This window comes from Pseudophryne corroboree, chromosome 4 (genome assembly GCF_028390025.1).
Source record: "Pseudophryne corroboree isolate aPseCor3 chromosome 4, aPseCor3.hap2, whole genome shotgun sequence".
Classification (NCBI taxonomy): domain Eukaryota; kingdom Metazoa; phylum Chordata; class Amphibia; order Anura; family Myobatrachidae; genus Pseudophryne; species Pseudophryne corroboree.
This window is the reverse complement of record NC_086447.1, coordinates 513,281,377-513,305,636: the sequence shown is the minus strand read 5'-3', so window position 1 is coordinate 513,305,636 and position 24,260 is coordinate 513,281,377. Positions and strand designations below refer to the sequence as shown.

The following is a 24,260-nucleotide window of genomic DNA, read 5'->3' as shown; positions in this document are numbered from 1 at the left end:
GTGTATACATAGGCTGGGGAAACAATGACTACACATTATAGTTACATGATAACAACATTGTAAAGCATATATACAGTAGCTAAGAAGCCAATCATGTTATAGAACAGCATAGAAAAGCATCAATATTAAGTACTGCAAAAAACAATATGTAAAATACATTAATGCATAAGGGACTATTATCTATATCTATTAGAGGGATGCGGTCAACATCCCGCTGGACGGGATCCCAGCGGTCGAAATACCGACGCCGGAATCCCGACCGCCACAATCCCGACATATTCTCCCTCCGTGGGTGTCCACGACACCCATAGAGGGAGAATATAATAGTGTGCCGAGCGTAGCGAGGCACCGTGCCCGCAGTGTGGCGAGCGAAGCGAGCCCGCAAGGGGCTGCGTTCCGCTTGCCACCCCTGTCGGGATTGTGTGGTCGAGATTCCGGCGTCGGTATTTCGACCGCCGGGATCCCGTCCAGCGGGATTACGTACTGATCCCCTATTAGACATATATGTAAATATGAAATACCATAAACCTGTATGCATAAAGTATGTATGTATATAAAAAGGATCCGTAAATTAATTTATTAAAGCCAGAGAGAGGAATAATGTTGTTTAAACCTTTGGGGCTTACAGTGTCTAAACGAAGAATCCAACGGGATTCACACCGCAGCTGAGCTGCTCCTCGATACCCACCCCTTAATGAAAGGGGAATGTGATCAATCATACAGTATTTAAGACTCACCAAATTGTGACGTGCATCCAAGAAATGGCGTGCGTCCGGCTGATCACTTGAGCCATTCTTATGGAGGAGCGATAAGCTGTCATGCGCTTCTTAAACTACCTAGTAGTTTTGCCCACAAATGAGAGGCCACAAGGGCATACAATTTGGTAAACTACATAAGTTGATTCACACGTAAGGTGATGTCTGATGTACAATTTTTGCCCAAATGGGGATGATTGAAAACCTCTCCAGTGAGCATGAATTTACATGTAGTACATGCACATTTAAAACAACCATTCTGTTTGTGCTGTAAAAAGCCGGGCGGAACTTACCTCTCCCTGAAATATCAGTTTAGACAAGCATTTCACGTAAATTTCTGGCCCGTTTGTAACAAGGCATAAGTTTGGTGTCATTCAAATTAAGATCCTCATCAGATTGAATCAGATTCCAATGCTTCTTAGAAATAGTATTAATTTTATTAGACAGGGTATTAAATTGATTGACCCATGGAAGAATTGACTGGTAGTCATTACAATGTTTCTTAGTTAGCAAATTATTTCTGTCCATGGCAAGGACCTTGTTCTTAGAAGTGAGCAACATATTTAAACTGTAGCCTCTAGCCATCAATTTGTAACGAAGCCACCTCAATGTCACTATTTATTCGTATAATGCGAATCATTTGCGAGTAGGGTAGTCCACATTTTAGACTTTTAGGATGACAGCTACTGCTATGCCAAAAGGTATTACGGTCAGTACTCTTTGAAAACACCGAAGTGCTAATTTTAGAATGCTCTATATTAATCATGACATCCAGAAATTCAATGTTACGTTGATCCATCTTATATGATAATTTAACTGGACTAGTAGTGTTATTATGTCTATCCGGAACATTCAAAAGCATTTCACGAGGACCATTCCAAAATAATAAAAGATCATCTATATACCTGGTGTAAAAGAACACCCTAGAGGCAATAGATGGATCTTTAAAGAAAATATCGGTCTCGACGTCAAAAATAAATATGTTTGCGTATGTTCTGGAGACAGCTTATCCCATTGCACACCCTCTGTTTTGCAGAAAAAAACTTTATCATAAAAGATGTTTGGTGAGAATCCGTTCCAGTAAACTTAAAACCATATCTATATGTATAGGTAACATGTCACTTTACAGGGTCAAGAATCTTCTGACCGACGCCAAACCCTCATGGTGAGGGATCACAGTGTAGAGGCTAGTGACGTCTATGGTGACCAGCCACAACTCATCCGGTAGATCCCCTAAACTTTCCATTTTATTTAATAGCATGCTGGTGCCCATCAAAATGTATTGTTGGTGATGAAGTAACGACTGTAGCCATTAGTCCAACAATATAGCTGTGGGTTGAAACAAGAGAACCTCGGGCAGCAATAATAGGGTACCAGGTGGAGGATTGATGCCCTTATGAATTTTGGGTAATGTATAGAGGAGAGGAACCAGGGGAAATTCTGGAATAAGCAGCTCAAAGATGTCATCTGATATAAATCCCACATCTTTAGCCATAACCAATGCTTCACGTAGGTCATTCTAAAAAAGTGTTGAGGGATTCCCACGTAATTTACTGTATACAGCTGGTTCATCCAGTTTGCGTTGGAGCGCTCTCTTATAATCAGGTAAATCCTGCAGCACGATTGCACCGCCTTTATTAGCTGGGCGAATAATCAGTAATTCATTACGTGACAGGTAATTCAATGCTAATTTCTCTAACGTCCTAGTGGATGCTGGGGACTCCGAAAGGACCATGGGGAATAGCGGCTCCGCAGGAGACTAGGCACAAAAGTAAAAAGCTTTAGGACTACCTGGTGTGCACTGGCTCCTCCCCCTATGACCCTCCTCCAAGCCTCAGTTAAGATTTTGTGCCCGAACGAGAAGGGTGCAATCTAGGTGGCTCTCCTGAGCTGCTTAGAGTAAAAGTTTAAATAGTTTTTTTTATTTTCAGTGAGACCTGCTGGCAACAGGCTCACTGCATCGAGGGACTAAGGGGAGAAGAAGCGAACTCACCTGCGTGCAGAGTGGATTGGGCTTCTTAGGCTACTGGACATTAGCTCCAGAGGGACGATCACAGGCCCAGCCATGGATGGGTCCCGGAGCCGCGCCGCCGTCCCCCTTACAGAGCCAGAAGACTGAAGAGGTCCGGAAAATCGGCGGCAGAAGACGTCCTGTCTTCACTAAGGTAGCGCACAGCACCGCAGCTGTGCGCCATTGCTCTCAGCACACTTCACACTCCGGTCACTGAGGGTGCAGGGCGCTGGGGGGGGGCGCCCTGAGACGCAATAAAAACACCTTTTTGGCAAAAAATACATCACATATAGCTCCTGGGCTATATGGATGTATTTAACCCCTGCCTATTTTTACATAAAAAAGCGGGAGAAAGGCCGCCGAAAAAGGGGCGGAGCCTATCTCCTCAGCACACTGGCGCCATTTTTTCCTCACAGCTCCGTTGGAGGAAGGCTCCCTGACTCTCCCCTGCAGTCCTGCACTACAGAAACAGGGTAAAACAAGAGAGGGGGGGCACTAAATTGGCATATAAATATATACAGCAGCTATATTAGGGAAAAACACTTATATAAGGTTATCCCTATATATATATATATATAGCGCTCTGGTGTGTGCTGGCAAACTCTCCCTCTGTCTCCCCAAAGGGCTAGTGGGGTCCTGTCCTCTATCAGAGCATTCCCTGTGTGTGTGCTGTGTGTCGGTACGTTGTGTCGACATGTATGAGGAGGAAAATGGTGTGGAGGCGGAGCAATTGCCTGTGTTAGTGATGTCACCCCCTAGGGAGTCGACACCTGACTGGATGGTCTTATGGAAAGAATTACGTGATAGTGTCAGCACTTTACAAAAGACTGTTGACGACATGAGACAGCCGGCAAATCAGTTAATACCTGTACAGGCGTCTCAAACACCGTCAGGGGCTCTAAAGCGCCCGTTACCTCAGGTCGATACAGACACGGACACTGACTCCAGTGTCGACGGTGAGGAAACAAACGTATTTTCCAGTAGGGCCACACGTTACATGATCACGGCAATGAAGGAGGTTTTGAACATTTCTGATACTACAAGTACCACAAAAAAGGGTATTATGTGGGGTGTGAAAAAACTACCCGTAGTTTTTCCCGAATCAGATGAATTAAATGAGGTGTGTGATGAAGCGTGGGTTTCCCCCGATAAAAAACTGCTAATTTCTAAAAAGTTATTGGCATTATACCCTTTCCCGCCAGAGGTTAGGGCGCGTTGGGAAACACCCCCTAGCGTAGATAAGGCGCTCACACGCTTATCAAAACAAGTGGCGTTACCGTCCCCTGATACGGCCGCCCTCAAGGAACCAGCTGATAGGAAGCTGGAAAATATCCTTAAAAGTATATACACACATACTGGTATTATACTGCGACCAGCAATCGCCTCAGCCTGGATGTGCAGTGCTGGGGTGGCTTGGTCGGATTCCCTGACTGAAAATATTGATACCCTGGACAGGGACAATATATTATTGACTATAGAGCATTTAAAGGATGCATTTCTATATATGCGAGATGCACAGAGGGATATTTGCACTCTGGCATCAAGAGTAAGTGCGATGTCCATTTCTGCCAGAAGAGGATTATGGACGCGACAGTGGTCAGGGGATGCGGATTCCAAACGGCATATGGAAGTATTGCCGTATAAAGGGGAGGAGTTATTTGGGGTCGGTCTATCGGACCTGGTGGCCACGGCAACGGCTGGAAAATCCACCTTTTTACCCCAAGTCACCTCGCAGCAGAAAAAGATACCGTCTTTTCAGGCTCAGTCCTTTCGTCCCCATAAGGGCAAGCGGGCAAAAGGCCACTCATATCTGCCCCGGGGCAGAGGAAGGGGAAAAAGACTGCAGCAGACCGCTTCTTCCCACGAACAGAAGCCCTCCCCCGCTTCTGCCAAGTCCTCAGCATGACGCTGGGGCCTTACAAGCGGACTCAGGCACGGTGGGGGCCCGTCTCAAGAATTTCAGCGCGCAGTGGGCTCACTCGCAAGTGGACCCCTGGATCCTGCAGGTAGTATCTCAGGGGTACAAATTGGAATTTGAGACGTCTCCCCCTCGCCGGTTCCTGAAGTCTGCTTTACCAACGTCTCCCCCCGACAGGGAGGCGGTATTGGAAGCCATTCACAAGCTGTATTCCCAGCAGGTGATAATCAAGGTACCCCTCCTACAACAGGGAAAGGGGTATTATTCCACGCTGTTTGTGGTACCGAAGCCGGACGGCTCGGTGAGACCCATTTTAAATCTGAAATCCTTGAACACTTACATAAAAAGGTTCAAGTTCAAGATGGAGTCACTCAGAGCAGTGATAGCGAACCTGGAAGAAGGGGACTATATGGTGTCTCTGGACATCAAGGATGCTTACCTCCATGTCCCAATTTGCCCTTCTCACCAAGGGTACCTCAGGTTTGTGGTACAGAACTGTCACTATCAGTTTCAGACGCTGCCGTTTGGATTGTCCACGGCATCCCGGGTCTTTACCAAGGTAATGGCCGAAATGATGATTCTTCTTCGAAGAAAAGGCGTCTTAATTATCCCTTACTTGGACGATCTCCTGATAAGGGCAAGGTCCAGAGAACAGTTAGAGGTCGGAGTAGCACTATCTCAAGTAGTACTACGACAGCACGGATGGATTCTAAATATTCCAAAATCGCAGCTGATTCCGACGACACGTCTGCTGTTCCTAGGGATGATTCTGGACACAGTACAGAAAAGGGTGTTTCTCCCGGAGGAGAAGGCCAAGGAGTTATCCGACCTAGTCAGGAACCTCCTAAGACCAGGCCAAGTGTCAGTACATCAATGCACAAGGGTCCTGGGAAAGATGGTGGCTTCTTACGAAGCGATTCCATTCGGCAGATTCCACGCAAGAACTTTTCAGTGGGATCTGCTGGACAAATGGTCCGGATCGCATCTTCAAATGCATCAGCGGATAACCCTGTCTCCAAGGACAAGGGTGTCTCTCCTGTGGTGGTTACAGAGTGCTAATCTCCTAGAGGGCCGCAGATTCGGCATTCAGGATTGGGTCCTAGTGACCACGGATGCCAGCCTGAGAGGCTGGGGAGCAGTCACACAGGGAAGAAATTTCCAGGGCTTGTGGTCAAGCATGGAAACGTCACTTCACATAAATATCCTGGAACTAAGGGCCATTTACAATGCCCTAAGTCAGGCAAGACCTCTGCTTCAGGGTCAGCCGGTGTTGATCCAGTCGGACAACATCACGGCAGTCGCCCACGTAAACAGACAGGGCGGCACAAGAAGCAGGAGGGCAATGATGGAAGTGGCAAGGATTCTTCGCTGGGCGGAGAATCATGTGATAGCACTGTCAGCAGTGTTCATTCCGGGAGTGGACAACTGGGAAGCAGACTTCCTCAGCAGACACGATCTTCACCCGGGGGAGTGGGGACTTCACCCAGAAGTCTTCCACATGATTGTGAACCGTTGGGAAAAACCAAAGGTGGACATGATGGCGTCCCGCCTCAACAAAAAACTGGACAGATATTGCGCCAGGTCAAGGGACCCTCAGGCAATAGCTGTGGACGCTCTGGTAACACCGTGGGTGTACCAGTCAGTGTATGTGTTCCCTCCTCTTCCTCTCATACCAAAAGTACTGAGAGTCATAAGAAGGAGAGGAGTAAAGACTATACTCGTGGCTCCGGATTTGCCAAGAAGGACTTGGTACCCGGAAATTCAAGAGATGCTCACGGAAGACCCGTGGCCTCTACCTCTAAGAAAGGACCTGCTCCAGCAGGGACCATGTCTGTTCCAAGACTTACCGCGGCTGCGTTTGACGGCATGGCGGTTGAACGCCGGATCCTGAAGGAAAAAGGCATTCCGGATGAAGTCATCCCTACCCTGATCAAAGCCAGGAAGGATGTAACCGTACAACATTATCACCGTATTTGGCGTAAATATGTTGCGTGGTGCGAGGCCAGGAAGGCCCCTACAGAGGAATTTCAACTGGGTTGTTTCCTGCATTTCCTGCAAACAGGACTGTCTATGGGCCTCAAATTGGGGTCCATTAAGGTTCAAATTTCGGCCCTGTCAATATTCTTCCAAAAAGAACTGGCTTCTGTTCCTGAAGTTCAGACGTTTGTCAAGGGAGTACTGCATATACAGCCTCCTTTTGTGCCTCCAGTGGCACCTTGGGATCTCAATGTAGTTTTGGGATTCCTAAAATCACATTGGTTTGAACCACTCACCACTGTGGACTTAAAATATCTCACATGGAAAGTGGTAATGCTGTTAGCCCTGGCTTCAGCCAGGCGTGTCTCAGAATTGGCGGCTTTATCCTATAAAAGCCCTTACCTAATTTTTCATACGGACAGGGCAGAATTGAGGACTCGTCCTCAATTTCTCCCTAAGGTGGTTTCAGCTTTTCACTTAAACCAGCCTATTGTGGTGCCTGTGGCTACTAGGGACTTGGAGGATTCCAAGTTGCTGGACGTAGTCAGGGCCCTGAGAATATATGTTTCCAGGACGGCTGGAGTCAGAAAATCTGATTCGCTGTTTATCCTGTATGCACCCAACAAGCTGGGTGCTCCTGCTTCTAAGCAGACGATTGCTCGTTGGATTTGTAGTACAATTCAGCTTGCACATTCTGTGGCAGGCCTGCCACAGCCAAAATCTGTAAAAGCCCATTCCACACGGAAAGTGGGCTCATCTTGGGCGGCTGCCCGAGGGGTCTCGGCTTTACAACTTTGCCGAGCAGCTACTTGGTCAGGGGCAAACACGTTTGCTAAATTCTACAAATTTGATACCCTGGCTGAGGAGGACCTGGAGTTCTCTCATTCGGTGCTGCAGAGTCATCCGCACTCTCCCGCCCGTTTGGGAGCTTTGGTATAATCCCCATGGTCCTTTGGGAGTCTCCAGCATCCACTAGGACGTTAGAGAAAATAAGAATTTACTTACCGATAATTCTATTTCTCATAGTCCGTAGTGGATGCTGGGCGCCCATCCCAAGTGCGGATTGTCTGCATTACTTGTACATAGTTATTGTTACAAAAATCGGGTTGTTGTGAGCCATCTTTTCAGAGGCTCCTTCCGTTATCATGCTGTTAACTGGGTTCAGATCACAAGTTGTACGGTGTGATTGGTGTGGCTGGTATGAGTCTTACCCGGGATTCAAAATCCTTCCTTATTGTGTACGCTCGTCCGGGCACAGTATCCTAACTGAGGCTTGGAGGAGGGTCATAGGGGGAGGAGCCAGTGCACACCAGGTAGTCCTAAAGCTTTTTACTTTTGTGCCCAGTCTCCTGCGGAGCCGCTATCCCCCATGGTCCTTTCGGAGTCCCCAGCATCCACTACGGACTATGAGAAATAGAATTATCGGTAAGTAAATTCTTATTTTATTTTATAAAGTTAACCAGTATGCTGGAGTATGTCTCATGACACATTTATAGATCACAAAAAGAATGTATAAAATCATATTTATTATGTTAATTGCGTTATGTCGTAAAGGGGCTTTTACATCTGTAACACATTAACAGTTGTCAGGTGTCAATTAAATGTAATCAAACTTAATTGACAGGCAACGCCTCCTGTGGTTGTTCAAAGAAATGACCTAAAAAGCTAGCAGTGAATAACATTCACCTGCCGTATTTCATATGAGCCAGTATTTGTGCATATCAAATATGCAGACAAACAGTGGCAGTTGCTCTATCATTCCTGGAGATAATTTTATATCAGGTGCTAGAAACAGCAGACTGGATTGGGGGGGGGGGTGCTTCACCCCCCTACCCTGGGGGGTGCTTCCCCCCCCCCCCTACCCCCGGTATTCCCCCAGCACAATCTCTGTCTGCTGCATATCAAATATGCCTTTCTGTTAAATTCACTAAGCACTCATACCTCAGAAACAATAGTCAAATCTCTTGAATATTAATCATAAGACTGAGCTGATCAGCTTCCCACCCTTACACATAACCTCACCTCCAACTATTTCATTATCTATTGACAGCACAACCATCTCCTCTAGCCTCCACGTGTCTTGGAGTTATCTTATACTGCCCAATCTCCTTCATCCACATATTCAGTACTTTTCCCAGTCCTGCTGTTTTTATCACCCTGAAAGCAACTAAGACCATCATCCACTCACTGGTCATCTCCAGATTGGACTACTGTAATCTCCTATCTGGCCAGACTCACACCTCTATCCAATTCAATCTGTCCTTAATGCTGCTCAGCTCATATTAAACAACAAACGTACCCCATTTGCCTCCCCTCTCCTACATACCCTCCAATGACTGCCCATTGGTAACCCATTTTAACCTTCTCACCCTCACTTAAAAAGCCTTAAACCAATCCTCTCCCATTCACATCTCTGACCTAATCTTCCTTCACAATCCCGTCCACCCACTTTTCCATACACATACATGCAGCCTCTCCTGCCTTCCTCCCACTCCCGTCTCCAAAATTGTGCTCATGTTGTTCTCTTCCTCTGGAACGCTCTCCCTCCCACTATCAGATTATCCACCTTTCTACAAAGCGTCATACAGGTTCTCAAGACCCACTACTTTATCAATACCATCCAGCTATCATCTTAAGCCACTGCTCCTTGCTACTTCCTCACTGTCTATGCCATATTTTTCACTCTTGTCTGTTTGTCCCTCCCCTATAGAATGTAAGCTCTTACAAGCAGGGCCCTGTTCCCTCATGTGCTTCTCCTTCACTTACTTTTACAATCATCTACGCCATACTCCATTTAACGGCACCTAACTCTTGTTGCTGCCACCATGCTGCATATTTCAGTTCTATGATTACTTATACAGTAGTGCTTATAAACCATGTCTACTTCTGCACTGTTTTGCACTGTAAATCACGATTTTCTTGATTTGCTCATTTGTTTATGGCGCTGTGGAATCCTTTTAGCGCCATGTAAATAAAGAAGAATAATGCATAAAATTGACCCTGACATACTTCTGAATATTCATGTGTGTAGACAGTTTTAGCAAATAGCTACAATGTAGTTGTTTAGTATAGTGTTGAAAATGGCAGTCCTAATCAAAAGGCATACTGATTGAGTCTATCCTAAATGTCTGAAGGTAGTAGGAATATTGTTCATCAATAAAAGCGTGTAAGTACTACAGTATGTAAATAACTGTTAATAAATAATAATAAATATGGGTTCATAAATAGACATATTCATATTCCGAACCTGCAGTTAACAAGGAACCCTCAAATCTTCCCAGTTCCTACCATGTAAAGTGCAGCATTTCACACCACTGGCCATGTCTGTATTGCATTTATTAAACAAATGTATTTCTGCGCTAATGATTAGTGAAATCTGGTATGGAAGGAGTTGCAGTTAAGTACTTTCCCACACTTTAGTATATGTATACAGAAGCTAACATAACTTTTACAGAAGAACGTCTTTATCGTGTATTATTTTTCCAATTTAAGTGGGCTATGATGTTTTCTTACTCCTCTGTCCTTTATTTTTTCCCTTTTCTTTCAGATCATGTGTCTGTGGGAGGCCTTGGAGATAGCTTCTATGAATACTTGCTAAAAGCATGGTTAATGTCAGACAAGACTGATGAGGAAGCCAAGAAGTTATATTATGATGCTGTTCAGGTAAATTAAATTTACACATTGTTTCCATAAACGAATGCAATCGCGTACTGTCCATTCTTTCTGCCATCCCTAACTGCATGATACTCACACGACTTGAACAGTTATGCCTAATTGTTTTATTCTGTTTTGTTTTTGTGCCTTTCCTGTAATGATGTTTAGCTGGTATTTTGACTAGTTATAGTTGGTCTAAACAAATGTCAAGTAGCACAAAAAGATGACAAACATTGCAATCTACATATATAAAAGCCAAATACCGCTGACCGACACACTGACTCATCACAAAATCTGCGGAAAATAAGGACTAGGAATTTACAGCTACTGTCCAAATTTAGTTTTATGACTTATGCATCCACTAAGAAGGAATTTGCCAAAATCCCACCCCCAAAGGGGTGAAATGGGGTGAATTGTGTTTTTTTTTAATACATTCTCCATTATCTTTTAATCCAGATGAGATTTACATTTGGTTTTTGCTTACAAACATTACCAAATTAAGTCCTTTAATACCTGTTGTGCCACGGGGACACGCGCCAATGAGGTCTAGGCGTGTCTCAAGTCATCCTACTTATAGCCAAGAGTCAGTGTCCTTTGCTTGAGGGTCATCATGCGAGTGCACCTTAAAGGCGACTTGAAAGCAGTGTCGTTTTCTGAATTACTTCTGAAAATAGGGGATGGCAAGTTGTTGGAATAGAGGGAGAGAGTCCGTATTCCGGGAAGCCTCTGCAATTTAGTCTACAGCTTGAACGCTTTGACTTAGAGGATCTACCCGGCCTTGTATGTGAATGGAGATAAGTGTCTCTTGACTGAGGCAGAGGGATATTCTCACTCAAACAATTTACTCAGCAGTTAACATCAACAACACTCTGTTGAAGAAGCTGGCTACTAATATGGTTAGGTACGAGTCTGTTGATTCCGTGGTGGAGATGGAAGACACTATTCATTACGCTGTAGAGTTTCTGCATACTCTGAACCCACCTGAAATACCACCTCATGTACGCTATCTCAAGGTCGGCGCCCCCATAATGCTTTTACGCAACTTCAGTCCACCCAAACTGTGCAATTGTACCAGGCTGCAGGTGCAGACTTTGCATAAACATGTAATTGAAGCGACAATATTCACAGGCGTTGGCCAGGGAGAAACGGTCTTCATTCCAAGAATTCCTCTGATTCCATCAGACTACCATTTCCACTTCAAACAGCTGCTGCTGGTGGTAAAACTGCATGTGCGATATGTGATATTCCTACTTTTGATAGATGCTGGTTGCAGTCACATGCGTTTGCAAATGTATCTGGACTTGTTAAGCAAAGAGCTTTCACAGTTTTTCAATAGGATTTCCAGTACGTAGCAACCCCTTTGTAATGAGTGGGCTATTGAAATGAGTAGGTAATGCTCCGCTAGTATGTAAAGAGGATCCGTGCTTTACAGCATGGGCTTGTTCTCAAGCACGGAGACAAAGAGCATGAGGATCCCCTGTTAAAAACCTGGCAGGCTGGATTGGCTATCCCATAAAGGAGTACAGCAGGGGTACCCCTGTCATTGTGTGAGCCAGCACAGTCATGGTCAGCAGAGGACTGGTCCCTCTATAGAGTAAGATTTGCAGAAAACAAACATACTTCCTTCCTGACACTCCAGGTTTGATGGAGGCTATAGAAACTTGACCAATCCAGGGGTCCTAGTAGATGTAAAGGGGGTCCCTAGGTATAAACATTGAAATAAATAAGTGTAATGAAATAAAACCCAATACACTCCGTCCACCACTGTTTGTACTGCAAAAATCAATTTTGGATGTATTGCATCCAATGACAGTCTTGATGGTTTTAATCCTAAGAGAAGTGGACATCATTTTTAAAATTGGAAATGGCATACATTATAATAATTACTATCATCATAATTATGTATAAAAATATATAAATATTAATGAACTGGAATATTTAAAGTTTTATAGGATTTTGAAATTGTATTTGTCTTCAGGCAGTATAAAAGAAGATACAAACTACTTGCCTTGGAGCACCTATGTAAGATGGGAGTGAACGCTATTGACGGTAACGCCCCTCTGCTGCTAAGCCAGGCACACTACCCTGAATGCTATTGACTGGCAGTGATGTTGGGGGGAAAAACTATTAATCCATTGACGCCTGTCACACCTATACCTGGTTAATTGAGACATTGATGCTTTTCTACATGTGTGTAGACAGGCTTTGAACACACTGACATGGAACAAGCAACAGTAAAAGCAAGTCATGCAAATGGACACAGATGCAAGTGTGAGCACAAATGGGTATTGTTACCTATAGTCAGGGCCGAAACTAGGGGGGGGCTAGGGGGGCAGGCGACCTGGGCGCCGGATTGGAGGGGGCGCCGAGACCCCCAAACACCGCCGCGGCACTTTTAAACCCCCTTCTCCCGAGTGCCCAGCTCGGGGGGCGGGGTTTCGCGGAATGACGCTATTGCGTCGTGACGTCACGGCGCAAACGCGTCATTCAACGAAACCCCGCCGGAGGAGGGAGAACTGAAGGGGGAGCCCGGAGCCGCGCAGACGAGGAGGGAGAGGCGGCTGAAGAGCGGCGAGAACCGCTTCAAATGTAAGTCAGCCCCTCTCCCTTCCTCTCTCTCTCTCTCTCTCTCCCTCCCTCTCCCCACCACCTGCCGTAATGTTTAAAATGGGGACCTGTGCCTGCGTACTGTGTAAAATGGGGACCTGTGCCTGCGTACTGTGTAAAATGGGGACCTGTGCCTGCGTACTGTGTAAAATGGGGACCTGTGCCTGCGTACTGTGTAAAATGGGGACCTGTGCCTGCGTACTGTGTAAAATGGGGACCTGTGCCAGCGTACTGTGTAAAATGGGGACCTGTGCCAGCGTACTGTGTAAAATGGGGACCTGTGCCAGCGTACTGTGTAAAATGGGGACCTGTGCCAGCGTACTGTGTAAAATGGGGACCTGTGCCAGCGTACTGTGTAAAATGGGGACCTGTGCCAGCGTACTGTGTAAAATGGGGACCTGTGCCAGCGTACTGTGTAAAATGGGGACCTGTGCCAGCGTACTGTGTAAAATGGGGACCTGTGCCAGCGTACTGTGTAAAATGGGGACCTGTGCCAGCGTACTGTGTAAAATGGGGACCTGTGCCTGCGTACTGTGTAAAATGGGGACCTGTGCCTGCGTACTGTGTAAAATGGGGACCTGTGCCAGCGTAATGTGTAAAATGGGGACCTGTGCCAGCGTACTGTGTAAAATGGGGACCTGTGCCAGCGTACTGTGTAAAATGGGGACCTGTGCCAGCGTACTGTGTAAAATGGGGACCTGTGCCAGCGTACTGTGTAAAATGGGGACCTGTGCCAGCGTACTGTGTAAAATGGAGACCTGTGCCAGCGTACTGTGTAAAATGGGGACCTGTGCCTGCGTACTGTGTAAAATGGGGACCTGTGCCTGCGTACTGTGTAAAATGGGGACCTGTGCCAGCGTACTGTTTAAAATGGGGACCTGTGCCAGCGTACTGTGTAAAATGGGGACCTGTGCCTGCGTACTGTGTAAAATGGGGACCTGTGCCAGCGTAATGTGTAAAATGGGGACCTGTGCCAGCGTACTGTGTAAAATGGGGACCTGTGCCAGCGTACTGTGTAAAATGGGGACCTGTGCCAGCGTACTGTGTAAAATGGGGACCTGTGCCAGCGTACTGTGTAAAATGGGGACACTTGCCAGCGTACTGTGTAAAATGGGGACACTTGCCAGCGTACTGTGTAAAATGGGGACCTGTGCCTGCGTACTGTGTAAAATGGGGACCTGTGCCTGCCGCAATGTGTAAAATGGGGACACTTGCCAGCGTACTGTGTAAAATGGGGACACTTGCCAGCTTACTGTGTAAAATGGGGACACGTGCCTGCCGCAATGTGTAAAATGGGGACACTTTTTCCTGCCGCAATGTGTAAAATGGGGACACTTTTTCCTGCCGCAATGTGTAAAATGGGGACACTTTTTCCTGGATATGAAATTTATGTTAGAAAAGGCAGTTTTTCAGGTTAAAAAGTTCTGAAAGAGATATATATATATATATATATATATATATATATATATATATATAATAATATTTTTATTCATTTATTTATTTATTTATTTTTTATTATTTTTATTTATTTATTGTAAAATAATTTTATTTATTTTTTGCGGGGGGGGGGGGAAGGGGTGTCAAATGACTACCTTGCCCCGGGTGACAGAAATCCTAGTTTCGGCCCTGCTATAGTGTGATAGAATGTGCTTTATTTTAACATGCGGACACATGTTTTGTACTTGCATTTAAATATTGCACTTGCATTGCCTTTTTAATGCCAGCAACAGGTCTAGGAATGTTATATAACAGCACATTTTAATCCCCGGTCATAATGGAACAGAATGTAGCCTATGAAAGTACCACATTGCTCATCGCCATAGATGAGCTTGCCTCCATGGGAGGTTCTGTCCTCCCTGAGCTTGCCTTCTCATAATTCTCATAATATTCTATGTGGAATGAACGCTGTATATCAGTGTTTTGTTTTTATTCAGGTTTGAAAGTACTGGCTTGTGTGTTTTGAGCAGCTCTTAAACTTTGTTATTTAACATTTATTCACTATACAGACATCTGAGAAGCTGTATTTGTGATCTATGATTAGTTTATGCGCTTGACTTGTTTTAAAATAACTACCTTTTGCAGTCCTGTGTCTGAAATGGCAAACACGCTGAAGTAATCATTTCAGATGATGTCGTTCTCACCAGTATTCCACACATTCTTTTAGATGGTTTTGCTTTTTAATGTTCATTCTGTCTTTTATTGATGGACTGAAAATAGGATCTGATGGGTTTCATGGTATTTTTATTCATAGTGCATTTTTGCTTGTGTGTGATATGTTTGTATTTCAGTAGCTTCTTGGTTACGTTTGTCATACTGTATCTGTAGTATTGAAATTTGGTCAAATCACAGGCTTCATTGTCTGCTTTCAAAGTAATCATATGGTATTATTTTTTAGCAAGTTGGACATAACTTATACTTTATTTATATTCTTCTCAGGAGCCTTGCAAAATGACAGTAATATGGGGCCCAACTCTATACATTATGCAGAAGTCTGACTTGTCCCTTACCTTCATTCTGGTCCTCACTCACTCGAATTCTAGTGGACAGGTTATTGTATACCTCTCAGCCTTTCTGATTTAGGCAGTACAGCCCACATTCCCCATTATCAGGACTTTGTTCAGATTTGAGTTCAGTTGGGGGGTATGTCAATGCTTCTTCTTTGAAGAATTGTTGGTTTTTTGTTGTTTTTTTAAAAAATAATGTTTATTGGCATTTAAGTTTCAACAAACATACAGAAAAAAATTGCAAAAAGACAGAAAAAAACAAATAGACAACAGAGAATGCAGAATAAAGAAATTGTGTGGAAGTCGCCAAAAAGGTTTTTCATCAGAGGGCTGAAACCCGCTGAGAAACAATCAATGTCACATATGATAAATAAGGTAACAAAATCACATAGACTAACTCAGTTCAGAGGAAGCATCTTAATGGACAGAAATAGGAGAATTCCAAATACTAAGATCTGTAAGAGTGCTTTATATGGTAGAATGTCCCATTCCTTCTCTGAAATCTCCCCATCAGAACCATTTGTGACTAGCTGAAACAAAAGATGATAAATCCCTTTTTGCTAATGGTTATAAATTTTATTTGTGATAACCGTAATACTAGGAATTACAGAAGATTTCCACATCTGGCCAATAGAAGCCTTGGTTGCTATCAGTATATATCCCATTAGATACCTATCTTCCTGGGACATGCTTCCCGGGTAAAGGTGAAAGACCTATCTTATGTTGCTGCTCTGGAGTGAAGTATGCCCTTTGAAGTAATTTATAGTACATCTCGGAGTGATTGACACATTTAGAAATGTTGAAACAAGTTTTGAAGATGCTGTCCCAATCCTCTTCAGTCAAGGCTTGAGAGAAGTCTTTCTCCCATTTATTGTGGTAGGTCAGCTTCCCACCCACTCTTTCCAAAAGTAGGTATTGAGACCTCCAAGAGATGTTACCCCTCTCTGATGGGACAGTAATAATGGAGGAAGAAGTAATTTGATTGACTGTAATGTGCGAGTCATGCCTCTATGCTTGGCCACATCCATTTTGACAATTACACACCCCTTAATTGGGCAGCAGCTGTGCCCACTATTTAAATGTGTCTCTACTTATTTACATATCATTGTATAAATTGTTGATTAATTTAGCTGCCCCTTCATCAATGCATATTGCTCATCGAGTTGCAGGAGATGAAGAATGAGAACAAAGGTAATCTATCCCTAGTCAATATATCTAAAAAAAACAGGTTTGTAGATTATGTGCTGTTGCACAGTAAAACAAAATTGGTTCTGACACTGATCCATTTTTAATAGAGAATTCATTTTATTTGCAGGTTAACAGATGACTAGCTAGATTCTGACTTTCTGCAACTGTTCATAGTTTCCCAAAACCTTACTTTTAAGTTGTGTAGTGCAGAGGTTGATTAGGGGGGAACTTTTTGCTTTATATAAATGTGCATTCATATGTCTATTACTTCTTCCAAGAATAGCTGTCCTTTTAAAAGTCTAGTTTCTACATTTGCTATAAAAAAAAAAAAAAAACACTTTTATAAACAAAGGCTAATAAAATGGCCCTCTCTCATTGGGATATGTGATAGTTGTACTATTTTTTGCTCATTGCTGTGGAGTTGATAGACACAGCCATAAACCAATAAATTCCCACTGCAATAAAGAGGAAATAAAGTATTTTCTGCCTGCAGAATGCTGGAGTTCTTCATTATAGGCTTTCATTAATGCTATAACTCTGTTGTTCGTGTACAATTATTGCACATAAAGACTGTCTACTTATCTCCCTCTACAACTTTCTTAGCTCATTTTCTCTGACGTTTGGTAGGTGGGAGATCTGTTTCTCCTGCAAGAACAAACGTTATTAGACCTTTAAGTTGGCCCTTGTGAGTTCCCACAGGTTATCTTTCCCGTAAGTAATGTTCCACACTGTAATACAGACTATTGTAGGTACTGCTTACTTGCCTACAATTAACCCAATCCAGTAACCTGTTTTTGTTTTTTTTAGCATTTACTCTAGAAAAAGTATGGTTACCAACCTCAAGATCTCCATAAAGTACACATTTTAAAGGTGTTTATGTAGCTTTTAACGTGGTTTATTTTTCTATATATGGTCATCTAAGCATTATTTTCATTATCCTTAATATGGTGCCAAATATTACTCCAGTGCCTTGCAGAGTTTTTAAGATTGGTACACATATTTCAATATATTGGTTGTTTGATTGATTAATGATATATCGCTAGCGCATTGGTGGGGTATGTACAACCGATACGTCTGTGAACGACGTACTGTAGTTGACAGACGCATCAAGGCAAGTCAGCCCTGCAGCACAGCTGTGATCGATACATCTGGCTTTGTGTAATAACGACCCTGCGATAGGTCGGCCACAGCATCCATTGAATACAATGTCACAAGCAAGAATATTCAAATGGATTTGATTCCAGACATATCGGCCGGCATATTGGTAAATGTGTATGTATAAAATTGTTTATGCAAAGATCTTAAAAATCGATGGATGGGTCGGGTGCCTGATCCACCGGATAAGTATGTACCCAGCCTTAGTTGTTCACTTCAGTCTCTGCCATAGTGAAGCCTAGTCTAAATTGTGTGCCACTCAAACAGACACACTAACATTAACTTACCAGTATTTTGCACATCACAATTTCTATGTATATTTGCAAACCTTAGCCTTATCTATGGCCTGTAATATATAAAATTAAAAATTAGCAGGATGTTTCCATGCAATGGGCAATTTAATATAGAAAAGGATTGAATACTGGCTTGTTTTCTTAAGCAACAACTAACACAACAGATTTTTGTTTAGCCAGAGGAGCTCCTAAGAGTGCAGGTTGCTGCCAGACTAAGTACTTTTTTATTTTATTTTATTTTAGTCCTGTCTGGGCATATCCCAGGAGCCTGGTAGCCAACACACCTAACAAATTACTGTTGGCACCTACATTTAGAAAGTAATTTCTATTGATGCCAGTACTGATGCACATCTTCCCTGGTACATAAGCTCCTGACTGCTCATTCCTATTTCAGTCCAGTGTTTGGGGGAAAAAAGAAACTTTTCATTTTTATTTTTGCAGTTTTATGTCGAATGTCCAACATTATTAGCCTGCATTGTAGAACACGTGGTGATAAAATCTGTAAAGCACCTACTGGATCTCTACAGCATATTGCAACCACAGTCCTATTGTCTTTTTATTAGTATATTGTAAGAATGAGAAAAACAAAACCGTTTTTGGAATATCTATGTAAATGCCTTTAGAGTGACTTTGGATGTATGCTGCAGCGTATAGTCACACAACATTCATAGGGGGGAATTCAATGAACTAACTTTTAAATAGCACCAGGAACGAGTGCCCAGAGCTATTCAATTAGCTGCATCGCTCCTAGCACTTAAGTAGGGAAATTTAGTTTACTGTCCCTCAACAGTCCTGTTAAGGTGTGGTAAACAGCATTCTTTGACTAAAGTGCTGGGTGCGATGCTGTTAGTGGGGGCGGCAAACCCACAACTTGCATCTCAGCACTAGTTGGAGGATGTGAGCAGAAATCCATGGCTAATTTTATAGCTCCAGGCACTCATTCCTGGCACAATTCAATAGCGTGTTATATAGGCCTATTTTTTTGATACCCTGAAAACATATCACAATTTTCTTTGTGCACATGATCTCTTCACATGCTGGTATTGCCAGATTAATGGGGGGGGGGGGTGGGGGGGAGGTGTTAGAGGGCATACTGTAGCCATGTACCCAGGGGCCCCCCAGCTAAAGCACACTAACGTCATCTAGCTCTACCTCTTGTGCAGCAGCAGAACCAGGCTGCCAGAAAGTGAGCAGGACGGTATGCAGTGCAGGCAAAGACACAGGAGTATCAGGTTTCATGAGATGCCGATGAAGTTTCCTACCAGAGAGGAGATAGTAGGAGGGGAGAGAGCTGTATTTGACCCAGGGATCCCAGCTTCTCCTCCCTACCTGGGTGTCAGGGTCCTGTATAACTTGTTATCTAATGAGACCATTAGGGTCTAGAGAGAGAGAGAGACACGCACACACAGTCCTCCTGAGTCCTATCCCAGTGTGTAAGTAGTACAGAGACTGCTGCTATTCTTGTATGTGACCAGATAAATTATAGATTTTATTTTTCTGTATGTATTTTAAGGTAGTCTTTGTTCCACTACAGGAAAACGTTATAAAATAGTTGTGTTTCAGTTAGCTGGAGCTATACGTCGTACTCAGGCATTATTAAACTACTAGTTTAAATAATATTCACCATTGGTTTATATTTAATATGCACAATCCATACCTCCCAACGTGACCCATTCCAAGAAGGACAAAATGCTCCCTACCTGGACTTCCCTCTTAATTTATGATTGTAATCATCTCTGTTGAAATACCTTTCTTATCAATTAAATAGTGCAACACAGGTGATGCCAATCATATATTAAGAGGGAAGTACAGGTAGATAGCATATTGCCTCTCCTGGAATGGGTCATTTAGGGAGGTATGCGCAATCCAAAATATACCCCTTTCCCCCAGGTCCCCCTCGCTTAAATGCACTCTCACACACACACACACACACACACCCAAGGCTTAATCCAGCTCTACATGCTGGCTATTTTAATAATCTAAAATGAATTAACATCTCAATACTCCAGGAAGAAACAAAAAGTCACACATTTCCTGAGTGATCTCTTGCCAAGGTGAATGAATTTAACATGAACTAGTTTTCTTTCTTTGTATAGTTTTGCGTTGAATGTGTGGTTTTCATCAAAGATGACTACAGTATTTACCAAGGTCTTGTGGGAAATGCTGGGAACTCTATTGGATACAGTTCCCTGACTTCCAGTATTGTTTAACTATCTGTAATTACTAACCTTGCATCCAGCCATTTGGGAAGCATTGCTCTCCGCTTTTATGCCCTTACTATTTTGTTTTTTTCCTGGTAGCTCAGTTCAGTAATATACTGGAAACTAAGCAGTGATACAACTGTAGGCTTAATAAATATTGATTGATCCCTGATGCTTCATTACAAAAAAAACAACATATTTTGCAATGATAACCGCAAAGTAATATGGTTTTGTTGCCTAATCAAGTGTATGATTGGTTTAAATCTAAACAAGCTAGTGTATCATCCATGCTTTGGAGTGTTAATCCATCCATTCTAAGAAGCCATTCCTTCCTTTTCACATAACTCCATTTTTATGAAGTGAGCGGATTCAACACGCAGGATAAATTGCTACTATTATTTGCAAGGTAATGGGTTTATATCTTCGCCACACACTCTGTATGTGTTCATTAAGCAGTCATGATTCTTGGCACTAGCGTTTTCTGTAATGACAGTGCCTCATCAGTATGCTCTAAAGTCTGTGTCCACCATGCGTCCATTAATCATGACATAAAGAAAGCCGTGGTGCCTCAGGTAATGCTGATCTGTTTTAGTGTATTGTCTGGAACCGCTTGATATGCAAAACATAAATATTTGATTGCATTGTGTTTTTGATGGCTTAATTTGTCAAAGCTGGTGCCAGAAATTCAGGCTTTAGTGTAATGGTGAATTATTAGCATAACACTGATGCGTATTCCAAGTTTCAGTATGGTCCTCTTGTAGCAAACCTTTTTTTTTTTTTTTATATCATTTGCATTTATGTAAAGAGTCTACTGTTCTGTGATTATTTAATGTAATGGAGATATCACTGATTATATTAGTGTCCTGTCATGTGCTAAAGCTTTATTGCAAGCGAACAATCTCCAGCATATATTATAAATGGAAGCTGCATAATCTTCAAACAAGTACATTAGTCACAATAATTAACTGGCTATGTATATAATTGGTGTTTATTGTGTGTGCTTAATAATGTGCAATAATTAAGCAATAGTGCTTTTTGTTTAATCAATCGCAATTATGTATTTACTGCCATATTTTTCTTTATTATACGTAGCGAAAATAAATAGAATGTAGAAAAAAAAAACACTACATGAAGTACTAGCATGTAATATATTGGCCAATAAGAATTCCAACATACAGCACTTGTCTTATAACTAGTTCCAGCACAAACTCAATGGGGATGAAACTATTGGAGAACTTTGCTCTTGACCTAATACTATTACTGTGCAGGAGAAGCACTTAGCTGTTCTCAATGTCAGCTGATAAAAAGATTACTGAAGCCTCATTGCAGCAGCTGCATTTCCGATCAGTAAATGTCCATTAATCTCTTTTGAGATGGAATCTGTGTACATTAGTCCAAGTCTCAGTGCTGCAGAGTGATTGTGAAACTATTTGGTTGGAGGGGAACATCAACCACAATTGTTTGTTCACAGAATAAGATTAATTAGAATGTTCTGCATTTGGAATAGTTATAATAATAATAATAATAATTTGATTTATATAGCACTCTTTCTCCAACAGGACTCAAGGCGCTTTACAGACTTCAAAAACAATGCACATAATACAGAAGATTTAAGTAATACAGCAATAGATAAGCCACACAGATTAAGCCACACAGATATATAAGAAAACCTTAAGCACACAGAAGCATAATGCATGATTGGTATAGGCATTTTGGGTAATAACTTCCAAGGGTTGTGTATTCCACCCTCACAAGGTACCAGGTGCGGTAGCCATCTTGGGCGCACAGCTTACGATTACCCTGGGTGGAATAGTCTGCCCCTAGAAGAGATGACACAAAATATTTTGCTAAGATTATAGTACGGGTGGGTATGAGAATGTGGGGAGCACACTCAGGACCAATGGAGATGTCCCTGCTGAGCCTGGTCCTGGTGCTCTCCCGCCACAGTTCCCTGCTCATCTTGAGGGTTAGGCCCAGGGGCAGTCTTGACGTTCTCAGCCGGAGAGGTGGTAAGCCTGGTCCTGGAGATCTCATGGTAGAGGTGAAGAAAGGCTACACAATGATCCTGAGTTTTGTGGTTGTAACGTAGTCCTTCTGTGGTTTGTTTGCCTTCTGTTTCCCTTCGGTGTAACACAGGTATAACACTGCTATTGATTTTAGCTGCCACTTTATAACTAGCCACTACATATAATAGGCACTGCAGCGTCCTAACGGAGTGGCGTCCTGACCTATACTGAATAAATAAGTTTACAGACACGTGTTCATCCTAATTACAACCCCCTCCCGCACACAGCAACCCTACACCTTTAGCAAAAGGTGTTAATCAAATCTAACAAATGTAAGGTCAGTAAGCCACACTCTCACTATAGGTTATTTGCATAGTTTGCGTAGTCCACAGCTTTCTAAAGTTTTAATCATACAATGCAAGTTGGAATAGTCTGCATATATTGTTTTTTTAGCTAGTAATACTTCAGTAAAAGTAGTTGGAATAGTCTGCAAATATTGTTTACCTAGTAATACTTAAGTAAAAGTAGTTAATGCAGTGGTTCCCAAACTGTGTGCCGTGGCACCCTGGGGTCCCTCAGGACACTTGCAGGGGTGCCTTGGATTGGTGGTCCAGGACCAATTTAAATTATTTATGATCAATGTAATTGGCAAAACCAGCGCTGGTGGCTGCCAATCATAAAATATGTGGACAAACAGAAGCAATTCCTATCCCACACCACACAATTAAACCTAAGGATGACATATAAACACAAGTTACTTATTTTAATATTTATTCTAAATCTCTCAATAAAAAACTTTGGCCCAGGGGTGCCATGAAAATAATTCTGATACTCTAGGGTGCCGTGATTCAAAAACGTTTGGGAACCACTGAGTTAATGGTTGATAAATTGACAGTGATAGCTAACAAGGATTCAGTGCTGTAACTACTAGTTGGCTAGGATGGCACTAACAAGAGGAGAAGGGTTCCCCACCCCCATATTTTAACAATGAGAGTTCCACAGATAATTACTCCAGACTCACCATCAGGTTTGAGCTTCTGGCTTAGGGCTCACTCATTGACCCTTTATTATGTTGTGGAGAAGAAGTGCACATCAAGACACAGTGGAGTAAAAGTTTTAGCTAGTCGATTTCTGCCAGGAACGCCCCAACCCTAAATACAGTACTGCAAGGGTAGACATAAGAGTGTGGTTATATATAACAAGTATGTATGGCTATAAATATTTTGACCAATTTTGTTGTATTATGTTAGGTGGCCCTTTCATTTGTGCCTGGTTAAAATGTTTTTGTTATTTTATATAGCGCACACATTAAATAGAGCTTAGATTTTATATTCCTTCATATCCTTGAATACATTGTTCATTTATCAATTTTATTTTCTACAGGCCATCGAGACACATTTGATCCGTAAGTCCAGTAGTGGCCTTACGTACATAGCTGAATGGAAAGGCGGCCTCTTAGAGCATAAAATGGGACATTTAACATGTTTTGCTGGCGGCATGTTTGCTCTTGGGGCTGATGGAGCACCAAGTGATAAAACTGGGCACCATATAGAACTGGCTGCGGAGATTGCCCGGACCTGCCATGAATCCTATGATCGCACAGGTAAGTTCTACAAAGAATTGTACACATAAAAGTGACCTTTCCATTTGTATATCACCAACGCTGAAATTATTCCAAACAGATACAATTATTATAATTTTTTTACCCTCTACCTCAGAGTAAAACAATATGTGAAAGAGCAAGAGTATGCAATTTGTTAAATCAAGACTAAAGAAATTATATGTAAGGTGTGGCTCTCCAGCTGTTGTGGAGCTACAAGCCTCCGCATGTGTGGTTTGGCCGCAACCTTAAGCCCAGACCCAAGTACATTCTTAAACAGAAGTCATAGAAGTATAAAGATAGCCCTTGACTCTGAACCACCTATGACATAACCCTTATTTTGGAACGCTTAGGGCAATATTCAATTGAGGTCGGATTATCCGACTAGGCG

At 42.8% G+C, this 24,260-nt stretch overlaps 1 protein-coding gene across 1 annotated transcript in view; it reads left to right on the top strand.

Moving 5' to 3' along the window:
- The window catches only part of MAN1A1 (mannosidase alpha class 1A member 1), a 523,182-nt gene that overhangs the window by 448,483 nt on the left and 50,439 nt on the right, over nt 1-24,260 (top strand). Inside the window, exons 8-9 of the mRNA XM_063917232.1 lie at nt 10,209-10,324; nt 23,653-23,872. Coding sequence (XP_063773302.1) covers nt 10,209-10,324; nt 23,653-23,872 — 336 coding nt within the window. The remainder of the gene's footprint in view (nt 1-10,208; nt 10,325-23,652; nt 23,873-24,260) is intronic.